General features: G+C 36.4%; 1 protein-coding gene across 8 annotated transcripts in view; it reads left to right on the top strand.

The window, feature by feature from the left end:
• frmd4a (FERM domain containing 4A) overlaps window positions 1-21,837 on the top strand; it is a 255,772-nt gene that overhangs the window by 169,362 nt on the left and 64,573 nt on the right. For all 8 annotated transcript variants that reach the window (XM_056478927.1, XM_056478923.1, XM_056478921.1 and 5 more), the window contains exons 3-4: window positions 14,109-14,203; window positions 17,421-17,513. In XM_056478927.1, coding sequence (XP_056334902.1) covers window positions 14,109-14,203; window positions 17,421-17,513 — 188 coding nt within the window. The remainder of the gene's footprint in view (window positions 1-14,108; window positions 14,204-17,420; window positions 17,514-21,837) is intronic.

The following is a 21,837-nucleotide window of genomic DNA, read 5'->3' as shown; positions in this document are numbered from 1 at the left end:
AACAAATGATACATTGTAGCATTTCTCTGCTGTTTCTGGTCCTTTTCACACCACACTGATCGCTTTGGTCCGAACCAATTGAAAAGATCCAAAATGCAGTCATGTGACAAAGTAAACAACACTCATTGGCCAGATGTTATTGAACGTATTTCCTAAACTGCTTTTTGATTGGTCAGAATTAACATGCGGGAAAATGCCAATGGAACTCCCGCAAGTAAACAAACCGGTAGACACAAAATGTCGCTGCACTGGCTGATTGTATCCCTGCTCATAGTATACTATATACTATATATTTCTATACATCACTTTAGACAAACTATACATTTCGAGAATGAAGTGCGGCTGCGGCTGGAAAACAATGTTTAATGCATTGCAATCGGCGAAGGCGTCAGGAGGAGGCGTGAATTAATTTAACGTTAGCTAAACTGGGACATGTTCATCTTCCAGAAATACTACCAACGATCCATCAGGTAATGCCCCCCCCCCCCCGTTTAAAGCTGTTAGTAAAGCGCTGCCTACAAATATTTTTCCTCCAAAACCCATGAGATGGGACAGTGCATCAGACTACGGCAGCTGGATTAGTCCAAAAGGCGCAGTACTTTTTGCTGTTGAGTCTGTTTACGATCGGATCATGTTCCCACCACAAACTAACCGCTCCAGGGTTCGAACTTGAAGAGGTGGTCTCTGTACGCTTTTTTGGTCCGCTTTTGGTGTGCACTCGAGTGTGATCGCTACATCCACACCTGCCCAAACGAACCGCACCAAGTGGGAAAACGAACTTATTCAACCGAATTAAATAACGCAGGTGTGAAAGCACCCTTAAAACGAAAACGGCCTCTTCAGTGTTCAAAAAGCTTCGTTTTCAGGGCTCGAAAACTCTGGGTTAGTGTGGACGTAACCATAGCAAAACTTCTGCATTTTAAAACTAAAACATATTAGTGTAAACAGGACCTCAGTCAGACCAACATGTTTCATAACAGTGATAAATCCTCAATAAAAACACCAGAGTTGGATGGTGTTGACATCATTCGCTGTGATGAAGTGATGTCTGTTATCTAGACCTGTTAAGACCTTACGGTGTGTTTTCTTGTCATCGCTTTTCCATCCCGATCAGACACCCACTGTTTAACGATATTAAATCACATCAGTCCGGATATTCCTCCTCAAGGCCACACACGCTATCACACGCTCCTCCATGTGAAAACATATGTCTGCGATTTGCATCAGCCTCACTAAGTGTTATGGCAGAGAGGAGATGATAACCGTCCCACATTAAATCTGTTTAAACCATACAGCGCTTATATTGACGGCCCTCGACGCACACTAACAGGATATTAATACTGCTTCTTTTCTTCTTATCTGGACTTTTCAAAGACTCTAAATACATTATTATATCAGTAACTGTCATAATCAGGTCTTGAGGATGAACAGAGACGGAAAGAGAGAAGGTCTTTATCCTTTAGGGATAGTTCACCCGAAAATGAACATTCTGTCATCATTTTGCTCATCCTTCTGTCTTTTTTTCCATCAAATTTTTTTGTTTTATTTTTATTTATTTTTATTTTTATTTTGAATGTGATTTGGAATGTTTTTATTATGTGATCACAAAGAATATGACGTATAGACAATCCGCATATAACAGTGAGCATTAAAAAAATATGTGTCGTAGATGATCAGCATATAACAGTAAGCATTAAAAAAATATGTATCGTGGATGATCAGGATATAACAGTGAGCATTAAAAAAATATGTGTCGTAGATGATCAGCATATAACAGTGAGCATTAAAAAAATATGTATCGTGGATGATCAGGATATAACAGTGAGCATTAAAAAAATATGTATCGTGGATGATCAGGATATAACAGTGAGCATTAAAAAAATATGTGTCATAGATGATCACCATATAACAGTGAGCATTAAAAAAATATGTGTCGTAGATGATCAGCATATAACAGTGAGCATTAAAAAAATATGTATCGTGGATGATCAGGATATAACAGTGAGCATTAAAAAAATATGTGTCGTAGATGATCAGCATATAACAGTGAGCATTAAAAAAATATGTGTCGTAGATGATCAGCATATAACAGTGAGCATTAAAAAAATATGTGTCGTAGATGATCAGCATATAACAGTGAGCATTAAAAAAATATGTGTCGTGGATGATCAGGATATAACAGTGAGCATTAAAAAAATATGTGTAATAAATAAAATACAGGAGGTTGTTAAATAATAATAAAAATAATGGCAACAACAACAATAAAAGTAAAAGTACAAAGGATAAACTAAATGACTTCTTTCAGATCTCTCTTAAAATTATGTGAACACGAAAATATGACGTGGATGATCAGTATATAACAATGAGCATTAAAAAAATACATATAATAAACAAAATACAGACATACAGGAGGTTGTTAAGTAATAAAATTATTAATAACAATGCCAACAACAACAATAATAGTAAAAGTAAAAAGGATCATCTAAAGAATAAATGACAGAAAACTTTCAGATCTTTATGATTTTCTTCTGTTAAATATGGCAGAAGATATTTTGAAAAATGTTGGAAACCTGTAACCATTGACTTCCATGGAAATTGTTTTTCATGCAATGGTTTTCAGCTTTCCTCAAAATATCTTCTTTTTTGTTGAACTGAAGATAGAAACTCATAAAGGTATGAAACCATTTCATTTTTGGGTGAACTGTCCCTTTAAGGGAAGTGGACAGGATTTCAGTTTGAGTGCTTTTCATTTTGAGCTTTTCAGTTTGAGCACTTTTCACTGTAAAGGCTAAAAAGGGTGAGGATAATACAACAGAAGATATTTTTAAAAATGTTGAAAACCTGTAACCATTGACTTCAGTAGAATTAGTTTTTTCATGCAATGGTTTTAAGCTTGCTTCAAAAAATCTTGTTTTTTTTAAGTTGAACTGAAGAAGGGGCGGCACAGTGTCTCAGTGGTTAACACATTGCCTTCAGCAAGAAGTCTCTGGTTCGAGTTCCAGCTGGACCAGTTGGCATTTCTGTGTGGAGTTTGCATGTTCTCTCTGTGTTGGCGTGGGTTTCCTCTGGGTGCTCCGGTTTCCCCCACATTCCAAAGACATGCGCTATAAGTAAATTTGATTTTAAAAAATTAGCCATAGTATACGAGTGTGTGTGTGTATTTGAAGTGTTTCCCAGTACTGGGTTGCAGCTGGAGGGGCATCCGCTGTCTAAAATATATGCCGGAATAGTTGGTGGTTCATTCCAATGTGGTGACCCCTGAAGATTAAGGGATTAAGCCGAAGGAAAATAATGAATGAATGAACTGAAGAAAAAAACTCAGTAAGGTATGAAACGACTTCATTTTTGGGTGAACTGTCCCTTTAAGAAAATAGATAGGATTTCAGTTTAAGCGCTTTTCATTTTGTTAAATGCACAAACACGCACACACACAAACGTACACCACCACAAATGCATCCAGATTGAAGATTGTGGTCATATTAAACCCACTTCCTCTCCTTACCGCAGACACACACTTACACACTCGCTTTGGCTAATTGAGGAAGTGAGCTGTTTCACACCGCGTTGCCTTGAATGATGAGATTAAACGTGCCAATTGATTGATGCGGTACAGAGATGCAGGTCTCACCTGCAGAACTACAGGCCAACTGTCTTAAAAGATTCTGACTGTTTCAGTTGTGTGAGTCACTACATTTTTAACAGCATCAAAGATAAAGAAATCGCTAAAACAAGATGTCTTGCTGGAAGCTAAAAGCTGAGTTTTTTTGAGATGTTAGGGAGCGTGGTGAATCAGAGAGGACTGTAATTGCAGTCTCAGCAGACTGTGAGGTTTTTTAAAGCTGTATAATGATGCTCTGATCCAAAACCCAGTGGTTTTGCTGTCTACAGTATATAGGCAACTACCTTCTAAGGCAGCATGCTAACTCAAATGGGACTTGACTATTTGAGATGTTTTGAGACGCTCTGCATTAGGGATGCTCGATATTATAAAAATCTAACATTGCAATATTTTTTTATTCTGCGATATATGTTGTGATTTGAATACAATTTAACTTGTGTTGAATAACTATTTGGAAAGTATTCATCATTTTAGATTGATTAGGATGATTCTGTAGGGGAGTACATAAAAAAAAAATACAGTATGTTTACTGGACCTAAGAATCTTTTCGATGCTTGGACTAGAAACGAGACAATGCAAAGTATAAGAATTTGTTATTACAGTACCTGAATACTGCTATGTTCACACTGCAGGTAAATGTGGCTGGAATCTGATTTTTTCCCCCTCAAGTGACTCAGGTGATGACAGTGTGAACAGCCCAAACCGCATGGAATCTGATCTTTTCAGGTCAGATCTGTGCCACTTTCATATGTAGTCTTAAATCAGACACAGATCTGATGGTTTGCAATGTGACCGCTGTGTGAACGATTATGTTGTATTTCATGTGACTTTTACATAATCTTCGAGCGACATGCGTCATCATTCTGCAAACATCCTCTACTCTTCAGCAGCATAGTAGAATGGCACACAGGGCGATTACTGTCCCACAGAAAGTTGGTTGTTCATGTTGAAAAAGATTTTGAAGGCAAAACTGGTGCTTGTTTACTAATCTGGTTAACGATTGAGGCACGGGTTGATCATGAAGCTGAAGAGCGTCGTGGGTGTTGCAGATAGGGGATCTGTGCAAAGGAGGGGGAACTTTCTCTCCGAGAGAAAAAAAAAGCAAGTGCTCGAGCACCCAAACCCCCCTTCTGCACGTGTCTGTTGTTTATTATGAAGTACAATGAAATAACTCTGCAAACGGAGATAAACCAACTCCACCTTTCCAGTTAAGTCTGCGGCTGCTCATTTACCCTTGATGAGTTCACTACACCGCTGGTCAGAGCGCCATGCGCCAAGCTTATCATAAATCACAAATAATATGTGTTTTCAATCACGAGACTTATTTTAGGTCTCAAATGCCGAAATATAGATTAGTATTAGCAGAAAAACCCTTCACAGTTCATGAAATACACCACGGTTGTCTGTGAAAAGAGGAATAATCATAAGCATGATCTGAGAACGTGCTTACTTCATACTGTATACACATTGTGTGCATAATTAGACATTTTGTGCTGTCCGTAATTGTACTTTTGTGCATGCGGGTCAGTTTAGGAACAGGATCTGGAACAGCCATGCAAAAAAACAGATCTGTGAAAAAAAATCAGATTTGAGCACTAAGCCTCGCAGTGTGAACGTAGCCTTAGACTCCCTAGAAAACTGTCAAATAGAGCTATTTATCTTGTGAATCTGTCTTCATAACGCATTATTTATCACAGAAAAATAAAATATCGCAATATCAGATTTTTCCAATATTGTGCAGCCCTTCTAGATGACACACTGTAATTAGCTGTATTTGTGAATAATTCATTATTTTAGATTTAGAATGATCAATAGAACTAATAAATAAATGAAATACGTGGTGTTTTTGTTTTTTAGGAATATAAACTGCTTTCAGATACAGAAATTGAATTATAAAATGTAAAACAGCACTAGATATTCTTTGCAGTATACATTAGCTAAAAACATTATCTTGCACCTGAAGGCTTTAAAGGTTCAAGAAACCCTCAAGTACCTTTAAAAAAACCTTTTTGACAGATTTTTGTGTGTTGAGCCTCATTTAAGACAACATTAGGACCTGTCAGCTTTAATTGTGGGCAAAACATTGATAATTTTGAGCTTTTCACAGCTAATTTCATCTTCTGGGTTTAAAATCCTTATTGGGGTGGGATCGGTAGGAATCGGTGACGTATTGTGCATCTACTAATAGTGGAGTGATAAGTTGTCAGTTTCTCATTATTATTCATAGCGAAGCTTTCTTATCCTATGAGAAGACCCTGCTTCTTAATTATTCATGAGAGCATGTGCTTTCTGATGGCAACCCTTAGAAAAAATTACTAATAAAAGAATACGGCAGTTTTTTAAAGGAATACTGCAGTTTTAGCTAAATTCTGGAAAGTGCAGTTTTTTTGGACACTGAAAAGCTGCATTATTTAAGTATATCACAGTATTACAGCAATACAACTGAAGTACTACAATACAACCAACTGCAGTACGTCTATTGCAATACTTCAGTTGTATTGTTGAAGCACTACCTCAATATATTGTATTGGACTTTTCAGAAGCATAACTAACTACAGAAATACATCTACAATACTGCAATACATAATAAAATTAAAGTGCACTTATAATACTTATGGACCTAAGTGTAATACATTATATAACATATCACTATATTGCCCCTCTCAGTTTATTTAATGTTACTTCTGTTGCACTGAAGATTTTACTGCTGTTGAACTTTATTGCATTGTAGTTAAACTGTGTTTATACCTCATTATACTGTAATTTTGCAGTTGCATTGAATTTTACCAGTTATCCTTGTATATAGGCTACTGCAGTTGTACTGTTCAGTTCACTGCAGTTATTTTTTATTATTCGTTTTTGCAAATAAACTCTTCAAATTCTAATTAGAAAATTACTTTAATCAAAAGAAACATGCCTGAAAAAAAGTGCAAAATAATGTTTAAGAAAAAACCCCTTGGGACACAGGTGCTGTACAGTTCTTACCACACTATTTAGACTACAGCAGCACAAGTGCAGTAAAGACAGAGTTTACTTGTTTTTACTCCATTTTAGTGCAACTTATACTGCTGTTTAAGTTTATTGTACTGTATTGAACTGTATTAATACTTCACTGTATTGCAATTTTGCAGCTGTACTTAATTTTAATGCAGTTATACTTCTATACACTACTGTTGTACTGCAGTTTTACTTCAGTTTGCTGCAGTTATTTTTTGTAAGGGAAGGCAGACCTGCTAAGTCGTGAGACCCAATGACTGGGTAAGACCGCGTCCGCGGACAGCATGGAATATTTAACCATTTAGAAAGGGTCGTACGTGTTTGTTTCCATGAACCCCAGGGTTTGTTGCATGTTTTTCACTGCGATGCTGGCAGGGCTCATACAGCAAAGCTGTTGGTTTTCAGCAAGCATTTTTGTTGGGAGAGCTAAACGAGAATTGGAGAATGGCGGACCTTGTCTTTTATCAGTTGAGTTCATTACCATTCAGACACATCACCTATATCCATGCTGCTGTGTTCGCCTATTTTTAAAACTCTCCGGATTACCGGGAGGGCTAATGGTTGGACTAGACAGGGCAAGAGACCTGCTGCACTACTATCCACTCTGTCTGCATTCAGACCCGGGGATTGAGGAGGAGAGAAGTCGTCCTCATTTACAGTGTTTACTGTTTACATTTACTTTGCAATGATATAACAAATTCTGGTTATGTGTGTGTGAAATGATGACAAACAAATGTAGCAGGTCATTAAATTACTGTTCATTTATTTGCATTTTAACTTTGTAAACTATAAAATCATGCGTCTCCTCACGGCTTGTCTCATTTTGTGAGCCAACTGACAACAGTTGTTCGCTTCCCTCTTTTTCCCTTTCTCTGCTGGCCATGCCCACTCCTCCCTCTGCTCTCAGCTCTCCACGCCCATCATGAAGCATTTTTTAAATAATTCTGAGGTAGATTTGAACCGAAAGAGGGGTTTTATGACCCTTTAAACTCACTGGGAACACAGCAAGTCTTGAAAACATGTGCACATGATCAACTTTAAACACTCTGTTATGGTTGAACTTTGTAATTAATCCACGAATTACATGTATTCCAAACCATGGCGCCTGCTTAACTGTGATCACTACTTGACATCGCACATCCTGACTGACAGGAAATTACCTTTACCTGCTTTCTAGGTAGACAGTTCACTAGGATTTAAACACTTCCTCTGGTAAAGCTTTATAAAGAAGATGTGCATAATAATTAACGTAAAAACACACAGCAAAAGTAGTGAAAACCTTGTACTTGTGTCTTTTGCATTTCTCTTCATTCTTTCTGTCTGCAAGCAGAGGTTGAGGCAGTCATTGTACTTTTGCTCCAGATTTTGCTGTGCTATTTTTAGGGCGTGTGGGTGGGCTGACTCTCTTATAAAGAGTGTTGTTGCTTTAGTGTGTATCTGTGTGTGTACTTGATTCAAAACGGTTTGTGTTGAAACCGAAACTGTAATTAAAGTGTTTTGAACACAAACAGTGTTTGTGCATATCGTGTGCACATTTTGTTTGATAGATTTGACTCTTTAGATCTCTTTCACGCGCCTTTCGGTGCTTTTTACTATTGTACTTATCGAAGGGTTGAATTATTAAAGAGGGAACACATAGTATCAAGACGTGTAGGCTCTAATAAAATATAAATGATGATCTTTATGAAATATGTAGAAAAAAAACATGATGCATTTACGTTGTTAAAAAAAATCCACACCATTTTAGAAATTTGATGATCTTTATATAATATGTAGAAAAAAAACATGACATATTTATGTTATTGAAAAACAAATCCCCATCATTTTATGCTTATTTTGTGGTACCATTATTTTTAATGATGAGTTTTGCATGCGTACTGCCACTCTATCTGTTTCTGTTGTAAAGGCAGTACATATGGAAATGCAAAATACTAATATGATGCCACATTGTGCAGCTTTTCATTCATTTTCTTTTCGCTAAGTCCCTTTATTCATCAGGAGTCACCACAGCGAACACGAATGAACCACACGAATGAACCGCCAACTTATCTTGCATATGTTTTACACGGTGGATGCCTTTCCAGCTGCAACCCATTACTGGGAAACACCCACACACTGTCACATTCACACACACACACACTTCGGCCAATTTAGTTTATTCAATTCACTTGTACCGCATGTCTTTGGACTGTGGGGGAAACCAGAGCACCCGGAGGAAACCCAAGCCAACACGAGGAGAACATGCAAACTCCACACAAATGTCAACTGATCCAGCTGGGACTCGAACCAGCGAATTTCTTGCTGTGAGGTGACAGTGTTAACCATTGAGCCACTGTGCCGCCCCATATAAGTTTAACTGTTCAAAGCTATTAGTTACTATAAGTTATAAGTTAACAGTAACTAAAACAGTTATGGTAACTAATAGGGCTGCACAATATTGAAAAAACTGACATTGCAATTTTTTTCTGCGATTACATATTGCGACACAGAGTATACTTTTCTTTAGATTAAATTAAAGGCTCTATTTTTTAATCATAAAATGACATCAGTTGGGATGCTTTTGCATGTGCATAAAATATAATAAACCAATCACAAGCATTAATAAATACAGTAGAGCAAAGATACAAGGGAAATAAACAGTACTTGTTTTTTCGGCAGTTTAGCAGCATTTAGACACAAATTAAATAAGCAAATGTGAAATAACACTATTATAACATCTATTGCATATGCACATAAACACAATTAATCTTTATTATAGTTGAACACATAATTACTTGTGCCTAAATTCTTTAAAGTGGCTTGAAATGCTCATACACTCACAGATGAACTTTGACAATGACTCCAGAAATAATGAATGTTTTGAACTGTGGCTCCTGTATAATGCCAACCGAATTTCACCAGGTAGGACATGTTACTTGATTAACGTCTATGTTGATCCTGGAACAACATTCCAATCAGCCAATCAGAATTAAGGGATATGTTTACAGTTTATGTTGTGTAAGCCTACAGTTAGGGTTATGCACTTCTGCATGATTCTTATTCCCCTCTGATTTTGGGAATAATTGACAGTTATGATTGGGAATAGTTAGGGATAACATTTTCCAACAAAAATGATGTTCCAGGATCAACATAGATGTTAATCCAGGATCGCAGGATTGTACTTGGCAAAATCATGACGTGCCTGTATAATATCATCTCCACACTGCAGCTCATGCGATGTGACTATTGCGGATACACAGATTGCCATATCGATGCTGAAACGACATATAGTGCAGTCCTAGTTACTAATAACCTTCACTTTTCAGAAGTTGATTGTAATACAATAATGTAAAGCTGCTTCGAAACAATAATTTTTGTTTATTTTGTTTATTATTGTGAAAAGCGCTTCACAAATAAACTTGAATTGAATTAAAAAAATTTTTTTTTACAAATCTCAGACCTCGAACATTTGAATGTGCATACCAACACATTCATTATTAAATGTGTACACTAATATACTGTGAATGTGTTTGTAGACAAGAAAAGTTAAATGTGTTCTATTCACTGAGTAAGCTTGGTAAGTACATTGATGTCCCAGGACGTCGACACTCAAAGCCAGTGACACACCCATGGTTTACCACACATTGGCTCTGACACACAAGGAAAGCCCCGAGCTTGCAGAATCAAAGACCATGTGACAACTGGAGTATCTCTCCATTTCCCACAATCTTCTGGACATGTTTCAATGCTGTTAGTCTAGCTCTTTGTAGCGCTACACTATAAAAAGCGATTAGTTACTTTACTTTAAAAAAGTGAGTAAAGCCGTTGTCTTAAATGCAACAAGTTGATTTTACTTAAAGGTGCAATATATAGGTTTGACACCCAGTGGTTGAACTAGGTATTTCACTCCTGGATCAACGCAAACGCAGGTTGCCAGATTGAGAAATGAGCGAGTGATTTACACCGTGTTTTAAATAAAAGCAGCAGCACCCGATAGAAGGAATATTTTCCATATTTCCATAAAAGGAGTTTTAACCAACACCTCAAATTGATTTATTAGAAACAGCTTCAAATTCTCACAGGTGAACATCAGAAAACTATGACAATGATCACCTCAGGTACACCTTATGTGCTTTATTCAGTGTTAAATGCTAATAATGTGAGTTTGAAGGCCATTTGACATGACATTTATTGCCATATACTGAAAGCAGCAGCAGATAGTTCACCTCAGATCTTGAAAATAAAATAAACCGTTTGAAATTGAACTTTAGAACTAAACACATATGAGTGATCCAGCATGTACATTTAATAATGTTAAAGAGGGTTAAAATGTATTAAATAGATTATAAACCGTACCATTTCGTAAGTGAGTGCATATTATGTGCCTCTGAATGGCTGTATTTAAATTTCTGTGGTGTTTCGTCTGGTGCAAACGGACAAATTTCTCATCACTGCATATCTCGTCATGTAGCGTGTTGTTGGGACGTGGGGTTACAATGTAACCTCCTCACCTAATGTTTACGGTTGTATTATTTATATCATTTGCTAATTAATAACCTCATGTGGAACTGAATCTGCGTCTCATTTCGAGGTCTGCTACTGTCCACCAGAGGTTGCATTTCCATCACGGATGCATACTTTCAGAGCCTTTCTGAATGAATGAATGGATGAAATACTTGGTTTTTCAGCAAGGCAACCCAGGGTGCTGAAATATAACTAGCTAAACTGGCATTGGGCAGGTTAAAATGACAAAAAAAAAAGGCATCGTTCCGGCACGGAAAACACATTTTCAAAGCAGAATATCTGACTTCAGCATTGTTTTTCAGATAAACAAGAATGTTCACTTGGCATGTTTCTTAAATATCTCTAAACATATTATGGTATTTTTAGAAGAGTTAAAAACTTACAGCACCTTTAAGAAAAGTCAGTAAATACATTGACTGAACTTTTGTAATTATGCACATAGTTTGTTTGCTTAATAATTATAATGCAGCATGTTAATGCTAATCGTTTTTTACAGCGTATACTCTTACCATCAACATTAGACTTTTAGGCTTTGTCGAACATGAAAAATAATAAAATGTCTCTAATAATATTAATAAACAAAGCAAAATAACACGACGCAATACAAATCAGTTTCAACCTATACATGTCCAAAAGGAGTAGGAAAAGGCATATTACATATATTAATCATAAGTAAAAATGCATAACAATCCGAAGCAATATTCAGCAAATTAACAACATAATTCTGTCATCTCATTCTTATGCTAATACACTCTTTTCACACATAATAATAATAATAATACATTCACAATTTAACACAATTTAAGGTGCCACAACAGTAGAAACAATGAATAAAGAATATCACATAACATCATAATAAGATCAATAACTTAAAAAGCCTCAAAAGTAGAAACAAGTAAACAAAAAAAGAATTTAATAACATCAAAATAAGATCAATGATCTATAAAGCAACAGTAAAAAAAGTTTTAAGAGATTGTCCAGAGATGAAGTGTTCACATGTATAACTGAACTGTAGGACCACCAATCAAATCTGTTCTTCCAAATACAATACTGTGTAAAAGCCTTAGGCCACAACTTTTGCACAAATCTATCTATCTAAACGGTGTGGTGCAAAAAGGTGAACTACACCTTTGATATACAAACAGGAAATATGTACACAATATTCAGGACAAAATAAGTATTGAATCAAAAGACTACCATCAAAAGTTTGTGTTTAACGTGACCGCTTGAACTTTTTTGTTTTGATGTGCTTTTAATATTTAGCATCTTTCATTTCTTACAGTTCTTTCTTAGATTTAGCATGTTCTATCTTTCTCCTTTCCTCCAGGTGAATATCAATGCATATGATATTGCCTATACATACTGTATATAATATTCAGGTCTGCATTCTGTGGAGGCCATTTCAGTCATTTCAGTCTTTAGGTGCATCCCAAATCACATACTTATCCACTATTCTACGCCATTTTGTAGTATAAATAGTATATCCAGTGCATTCACACTAAAAAACTTTGCAAATAATAAGTGCACTTTAATTACTCGGATGATGCACTCAATCAACCGGTAAAATAAAGTGTGGAATGTTGGACACTTCACGCACTCAACGACCTCAGTTTTGCTCACGTAGCGAAAGGGGCGGAGCTATCAGGCGCACATGTTGGATTACTTTATTTATTTTGGATTGTGAAAGCGAAATTCTCCTACGAGAGTGATTACAGCGCCTCCCAATGGTGAATGTGATTATACTCATGGCAGGTATTATTGGGTTGTTGTTGGTCATTTATTTCACAAATTTGGCAACCGTCAAACGTCATCAGGGAAACAGTTTAAATTTCCGCTTGGTAAAAAAACATTAGTGTTCAATTTGTGACAACACTAGATACATATACTATGCTGTTGAGTGTGTAAGTGCATAAGTACATAGAGTACATAGTGTACAGTGTGCCATTTGGGGTGCAGCTTTTGTTTCATCAGCTGATTTTCTCTATGATTTCGTTACATTAGCTGTGGGTTTGGAATCATTATCATGCTGAAAAATAAAACTATTACAAATTAGGCGCTTTGTAGTAGGAACTACATGACAAATTAAAACCTTTAACCTGTAATTTTCAGCATTTACAATCCCATCAATTCAAACAATATTGACAACAGCTCTGGCAGAATTGCAGATCAAACCAAGACAGAAACTCCAATATTTTTCATTCATTCTTTCATCTTTCTCAAAATTTTTATTTCAGTCTTAAACAATTAGACCCAAAAAATCCAACCGAAACCTGTATTTTCTGGTTAGATTTTAATAAAGAGAATGGAAGTAATATATAATGTCATTACAACCTCACTAAAACAACACATCGAACTTGGGGCCTTAAGGGGATCGCACACCAGATGCGCCACTCAGCGGTGTGCTTGTGACAGTTGGAAGTGTCGCACACCAGACGTGCACATTCGAAAAGTACAGTATCTAATATGAAACTATTCAGATGGTGCTTTGTGGCGCGGCAGAAATAGAAACAGTGTCCTGAGTCGTAGCTGGCAGCTGCGGACGGTATGCGTACCCTGATAGAAATCTATATTTAAAATTATAAAATGCATGGAGCTGCATGGCCTGGTGAGCTACGTCACCGAGTGGCGCATCCGGTGTGCGACCCCCTTAAGACTTTTACACAGAACTGTATGTTCTGAAAACCTGTGTGTAATCCGTTTTCACCCTTGAACATTGCTTGAGCTCTAGACATAGAGTTATTTCACGAAACATAATTTTTTGTCGCTGAAAGCAATTATACAGTAGTGTGAGTCTTGATGCAACACACACAGACTGCAGACACCCAGAGCCGACATGAAATTGCAGAGTCACTGCAGTGCATCAATACTCATCAGAATACAACGCTCACAGCCTGCCAGCTCCCTGACCTTGTGTCTGTGTGTGTATCTGGGTGTGTATACATTCTCTTTGATGATAACAACTAACATCTGTTATTTCTGTCTCTTGTAGCCCAAGCTAATGGCGAAGGATCTTCTTGACCTGGTGGCGTCCCATTTCAACCTCAAGGAGAAGGAATATTTTGGAATCTCTTATGTTGATGAGACGTACGTATACCCCATACCTGTCGACATTGAAATGTGGGATTCGATGTGCTTTCAAGACAAAATAAAGCGAAAGCATAATTCTCTTGAACAGCTCTTGCTATTATATCACATTTGAGATCGGCTTAGGTGCTACTTTCACTGTTTATAGATAGATTAAAATTATAGGAGAAATACGGCAAAATACTCAAACGGGACGATAGCGGGATAGAATGGTAAAATACTGGAGAATCAGACAACAACAGGAGGGTTGACAGGTGTGTTTACTCATAAAAAACTGCAGTCAAACCTATGAGAATAGACTTTGAGATCGAGGATAGCTCAGCTCTTTGTGTGTGTCAGGACTGTCGATGAGTGAACATGCTGTGATAATTCCACAGAGAGATGATTGGCTTCCTTCTTTCTTCCTGCTTCACTTTCTGTGACAGCCAGCTCTTCATTTAGTCCTACACAATGCCACATACTGCTGTGCGACATTTGTTAGATGTATCTTCGACTGGTTTCTTTAACACACACACACAGATCCGCTTGTGTTCTCATTGCTGGGGGAAATGTGTTATTTGCAGTTTCCAGAGATTTGGAAATGTTGTCTGGTGACCTTTGATCCACCCCGCTGTACATCCTTCTCAACAAGGGCTTGACAGTTTACAGTCGCCAAGGACAACATGCAAATAGACAAATGCATTTCTGTCAGAAAAAAAGTACACACGCCGTGTAAAGAGGCACAATCATTTGCCTATACAAACATCATTTAAAACCCATTGCGAGGTTGCTTGTCAGTGATACAAGCATTAGAGTTAATATTGTTTAACCCAGAATCCATGCAACTTCCTTAAAAGCTACATTTATTAGCAACATTTTTATTCTTTTTCAAACATTTTCCCAATTGATGTTCAATTGACCAAGGAAATTTTCACAGTATTTCCTATCATTTTTTTTTCTTTTGGGAAAATTCTTATTCATTTTAGTTTGGGTAGACTAAACGCAGTTTTACATTTTGTTGGGCAATTTTAGGGTCAATATTATTATCCCCCTTAAGAAATAAATATTTTTTATCTATTTATTATTTTTTATATTTATAAAAATTTGTATATTTAAAAAAAAAAAAAAAAAAAAAAAAATATATATATATATATATATATATATATATATATGTATATGTATATATATATATATATATATATATATATATATATGTATATATATGTATATATATATATATATATATATATATATGTATATATATATATATATATATATATATGTATATATATGTATATATATATATATATGTATATATATGTATATATATATATATATATGTATATATATATATATGTATATATATATATATGTATATATATATATGTATATATATATATATGTATATATATATGTATATATATATATATATATATATATATATATATATATATATATATATATATATATATATATATATATATATATAGATATATATTCATTCATTCATTTTCTTTTCGGCTTAGTCCCTTTATTAATCCAGGGTCGCCACTGCGGAATGATATATATATAATCAGGGGTTGACATTAACTTTTTTTTGATCACCAGCCACTGTGGCTTGTAGATTTCCAACATTATTAGCCACTTGCAATTTTCAATAGTCATAATTTTGTCTCTGACCACACCAAAAATAACTAAATAATTATTTCTCAACCACAATCAATCTTTCAAAACAAGCAAAATGTAGCTGTATACATGCACTCAAAACAATTCAACAAAACTTTTCTTAAAAAAAAAACAAAAAAGCTATTGACATTGAAAAAGAATTATTGTCATGTATCTAAAACTATGTACAATGGTCTCTCCTGGCTAAAGGTTTCATATCACCAGTTAACCACACATAAATGTGGAGGTAATCTCCTATTAAAGCAATGTTATTGCAAAAAATGATCATTAAAACATATTAAGAAAAACTAACTGTCAGCAAAAGAAAGCAGGAGAAAAACAGTCCATGTGCTGTAATAATCACACACACATGGGTATTCATTTATTTTATTTTCGGCTTAGTCCCTTAATAATCGGAGGTTGCCACAGTGGAATGAACCACCAACTTATTCAGTGCATGTTTTACACAGCAGATGCCCATCCAGCCGCAACCCATCTCTGGGAAACATCCATACACTCTTGCATTCACACACATACACTGCGGACAATTTAGCCTACCCAATTCACCTGTACCACATGTCTTTGAACTCTGGGGGAAACCGGAGCACCCGGAGGAAACCCAAGCGAACACAGGGAGAACATGCAAACTCCACACAGAAACACCAACTGACCCAGCCGAGGCTCAAAACGGTGACCTTCTTGCTGTGAGGCAACAGCACTACCTACTGCGCCACTGCGTCGCCACACCTGGTTATAATAATACATTTTATTTATTTATTTATTTAGTTATCTGTTCAAAAAATGTTTAAAGTAAATGCAGCAAACACTGCTGCTTACAAAATTATATATGTTTTACAAATTTGGAGCTCTTGAGCACAGCAGGACTGTGAATACACGAGCGTAGCTTTTTGTCCAGTCTGTTTTAAAGAGAAGCAAATTCTTCAGTTACATTAGGTATGGTTACTTCACACCAGGGAACGGGAGCATGAACACTTTTCAAACAATCACATCACCTGTGCAGACGAGTGATCATCCTCTCATCAGTATTCATCTGCTTTATTTTTTTCAGTCGTGGTGCTTCTCGATTCTAAGATCACATTTCCACGCACATTGGGCCATCCTTATTGTCGAACCATTGTTGAACAATTATTTTCAACCAGCCAAAGTGGCTAGTGGGAGCGGCTGTCTAACCCGCCACACCATAATCTACCTGCATTTGGCAGGTGTTAATATCAATATTAATTAATGTACAAAAATGTACATTAAAAAGTAAAGTATACTATTGCATTAGTAATTACTTGTTAAAGATTATTATTTATATATGTATACAATGAATGAAGTATCGATGTTGTTCTTTCCCGAGTGCTTTGTTTTTGTCATCATAGACTAAATTATGCATGAAAATGCACAAGCGATGACATCTTGCACATAAAATGACCCTCTTGTGGCTCATTTTTCACATGATGTTTTATGACGCTCTGTGGCACTGTGAATGAGACCTTTTAAGATGTTGCACTTCCGGTTGCTGTTCCAGATGCTATCAGTCATTTCTCTTGGGCTGTGTGTGTTTCAGGGGTCATTTCAGCTGGTTGCAGTTAGATCGCCGTGTTCTGGAACACGAGTTTCCCAAGAAATCTGGACCCATTGTGCTATACTTCTGCGTAAGGTAAGTACAACTGTGTCAAAAAGCTGCCTTTCTAGGCATACAATGGGCCTACAATTGGTCAGATAAAATAAATTGAATTAAAACATTTTCATATGTTTTATAAATATAACAATATATAGCAATATTCTTTGTTTGTCTGCACAACAAACCACTGTTATACAGTAGCTATGTTTCCATCTAAAGATGCAAATAAAATGTATGCAAGACTGGAATAGCGCATAAAATATGTGCAAATAAAGCAGCGTCTCCATCTAATGAGTCAAAAAGAACAAATCGTCACTTCCTGACTAACTGGCGCCAAATATCAAAAGTAAAAACGGATTTTGCTGCAGTAGGAGGAGCAGACACGTAATCTTTTGCCGACCGGCATTGTGGCGTGGACACGGAGCACAGACGCTTCTGATTCTGGACATTAATAATATAATAACACTAATACTAAAATGGTTAAGGTGTTTTAGAATGACCAAAACAACATTTCAGATGTTTTACAGTGTGCTCAGCTAATGGTTTGTCCATTCACATACATTTTTATCATCACATCATCACTTATAACAAAATCACATGACCTTTTTTAATGCGCATACTGGAGTTTGTTCGGTAAAAGTGTTTCCATTGTAGTTTATGCAAAGTATTTCTTATCGAATAAAAAAGTTTATCCTACTCAGTTGTGTGCGTATGGTTTTTTTATGCGCACGTTTAAAATGTATGCGCATTGGTGTTTCCATCAACCGTTTTTTATGCGCATAACCAAAGCGCGCATAAAAATAGGTGGATGGAAACATAGCTAGTGACTTGCCTAATTATCTTAACTTGCCTAGTTAACCTAATTAACCTAGTTAATCCTTTAAATGTCACTTTAAGCTGTATAGAAGTGTCTTGAAAAATATCTAGACAAATGTTATGTACTGTCATCATGGACAAAATAAATCAGTTATTAGAAATGAGTTATTAAAACTATTATGTTTAGAAATGTGTTGAAAAAAATCAGAAATTGGAGAAAAAAATATAAAAGAATGGTCCCACTTTATATTAAGTGTCCTTAACTATTATGTACTTACACCGAAATTATTAATTCGTTACAATGTACGTATTATGTAAATACATGTATTTACTGCGTACTTATGCTTGATTAAATACCTGTATGTAATTACATCTGTAATTAAATTGTGTAATTACGTTTGTAAATACACTGTTGACCATCTCTTACACCTTAACCCAGCCATAAACCTACTCATACCACCAAACCTGTCCATAACCCTACCCCTATCCCAAATCAATAGCACCACAAGTGTTCTCAAATACATTATGAACACTGTAAGTACATTGTATTTATTTTTTGATGCAAGTACACAGTAGTTAAGGACACTTAATATAAAGTGGGACCAAAAGAATTAGTGGGAACACTTTATAATAAGGTTCATTAGTTAATGCATTTACTAACATGAAGTAATCATGAACAACACTTGTACGGCATTTATTAATCTTAATTGAACATTTACTAATGCATTATTAACATTAAAGTCCATGCTTGTTAACATTAGTTAATGCACCGTGAGTTAACATGAACTAACAATGAACAACTGTATTTTCATTAGCTAACGTTAACTAACATGAACAAATACTATAGTAAATGCATTCTTCATTGTTTGCTCATGTTAGTAAATGCATTAATTAACATTAACTAAGGAACCTTATTATAAAGTGTGACCCAATTAATGTAGTATAAATATATAAAATGTAGTAGGTCATTTTATATTAATAATAACAGCAACAAAATCCCATATTACTTATCTGAAATTCCCAGCTGCCTATTAAACAAAGGCAAGCTTAACACATTAGCATCAGCACTTTTGAGTGTTTTTGTATCGGGGGGCTTTGTGTATGTGTTTGTTTATTGTTTCAAATTAGCAGGGTCAGTAAACCACAGCTTTACTGGCATTTACCCGAAAACACAGCCAATCAGAGTCCACCGTTCCTCTCATTAACACCCCCAGCACCAATTTGAGCACCATGGCAACAGCGGAGTGTTAATCAAACAGTGTTTAAATTGCAGAGCATGAGCAGATTTCTGCTGGGAGGCTTGATTCCTTTAGATTTTTAATTGCATCTGCTTCGAAATATGACCAACGCTAAGAGCAGCCAGTGTATTATTGCTTGTGCGTTAGTTTGCAAGACTCCCTGTGTATGTGAAAGTGTGTGAAAATTTAGCGTGCAAGTCTCAATCAGCACACACAGTCATACATCACCACGCGCTCGCTGTGGGTGGATGCTGGTTTATTGCTGTCAAGCTCTGCGCTAAAATAGCCCAGAATTTCAACCTATTTGTTGGGACACATTTAGATTGCTTTTCTCTCGCTTTCTGCATATTCCACTCATATCCCTTTGCTTTTCTGGGTCACACACAAAGATGTAAACGCACACACAAGCGTTCATGCATTTAGCCGTAATAGCTGCATGTGGAGTTGTGTGCAATAGTTCAATTTAAATAGGAGCGGATGCCCAGATTTAATGCATGCATGATGTTCTGTGTACATCAGTGTGTATGTGTGTGTTATCCTTTCTGCCCGTGATTGGGTTATTGATTGAAGTCTTTGATGCGTGTAAGACTCTGCCTCACTCACATCTCAGATTAAACCAGCTGTCGATACAGTTTTAATCACTTTAATCTCTCTCACTTTCACTCATTTTCTCTCTCTGAAACACTTTCTTCACTGTCAGTCACTTTAAAGGAGACCTGTTATGCAAAAATCACGTTTATAAGCGGTTTAAACACAGTTTAGTGGCAACAGTGTGTGATATAGCCTGCCTCTAATGGTAAACATTAATTAATTCTGTTTTTGTAAACACACTTCATAAAAAACAGTCTGTTGAAGCACTTTGATTGGCATTCTCTCTTTATTCATGTCATCAGAGGGGGAAAGCCCCTCCTATTAGTGACAATCTCTCCCTCATTAGCATAGACAACCCTGAGTTAGAAGCAGCCGTCTGACATTAGAGTTTTCATGCAGTACCTGCTGAAGATAATGTCAGCGACTAAGGGCCTACTTACACTATGCTATCCGAACTGTGCCCATGCCCGTTTCCCAGATCGTGTGAGTGCTCTGAATCAGGCTCAGGTTCGGTTCAGTTAGCCGGCCCTGGCCCAATTTGAAGAGGTGTGCCTGAGCACGAAACTGAAGACGAGACGTAACTTTTAAGGGACTGTATCATATGAATTTATTAATCATTCTTACTGTTTAATGAACACAAACTGTCGTAGATTATTAAAGACGCAAACCCCTCACTGCACGTCAGCTGCACCTTCAGCAAACCTCCTAATTCCTGCAGCTCGAGGACTTTATGATTGTTTATGAGCGTCAAAAGTGGCTGATCTGTTCTGCAAAATATATAACTGTGTGTCACTGCATCTCAAACGACTCAAACGATATTAATAAATCTCCACTGTGCTAACAAGAGCTCTACTTAAACTGAACAGCGCATCATCGATGACGTAAGTGTGCTCAGGCCCTAATGCAATGTGAGTGCGGCCTGTCAGGCGAGACGAGAGGGGGGACAAGCGTGCTTCGGCCCAGTTCAAGGCAACTGTACATAGTGTGAGTACACCCTAAGAGGCTTTATCAGGGCTCAGAGCGGCGCACATCGCGTCTGCGCAACCGGTGCATGAATGAAGCGTTTGATACATCACTGAGACACAGCACGCAGCCCTCCTGTCTCTGCGGACACTTACAAAACTGAGCAGGACAAAGGGAAGAAATCAGGGTGCGTTATAGAACATGGATTACATCATTTTTAAGAGGGAGGGTGGATAATAGGGTTGGGTGATGTTGACCAATTTGGCATCATACGATGTCTAATATCAAACATTGCAATGGACAATGGCATCGTCGTCATAAGCGGCGGTGAATTAAGTATTTATGAATAATTTATTAATTCATAACAAATTAATTATTTGTAGCCTACCATTTCAACTACCTGACCCGCATGGTCTTTGTTTTACCCATAACCAAATCATAAATAAATAAAGAATACACACAAATTACCACCGGTTAATCACTTTCTGCGGGATTCTGGCATGAATAGTCAGAGTGATCTGTGTGTTATTATGGCGTCGACAAACTTGGTTGGTAAAAAAGGTGCACAACCAACAGGAACAGGAATTATTTATTTATTTATTTTTTATTTATTTAATTTTTTTATTGTACAAATATCAATAAGTCACCACAGAATTAGTTAGATAGTTGTTTCTGGTTTTTGTTAGTCCTGATTGATGTTTTCAAATAAAATAAATCCGTTATTAGACAATTTGCAGTGGTACTCATTCATT

This window comes from Danio aesculapii, chromosome 18 (genome assembly GCF_903798145.1).
Source record: "Danio aesculapii chromosome 18, fDanAes4.1, whole genome shotgun sequence".
NCBI lineage: Eukaryota > Metazoa > Chordata > Actinopteri > Cypriniformes > Danionidae > Danio > Danio aesculapii.
This window is presented reverse-complemented; position numbering and strand designations above follow the sequence as displayed.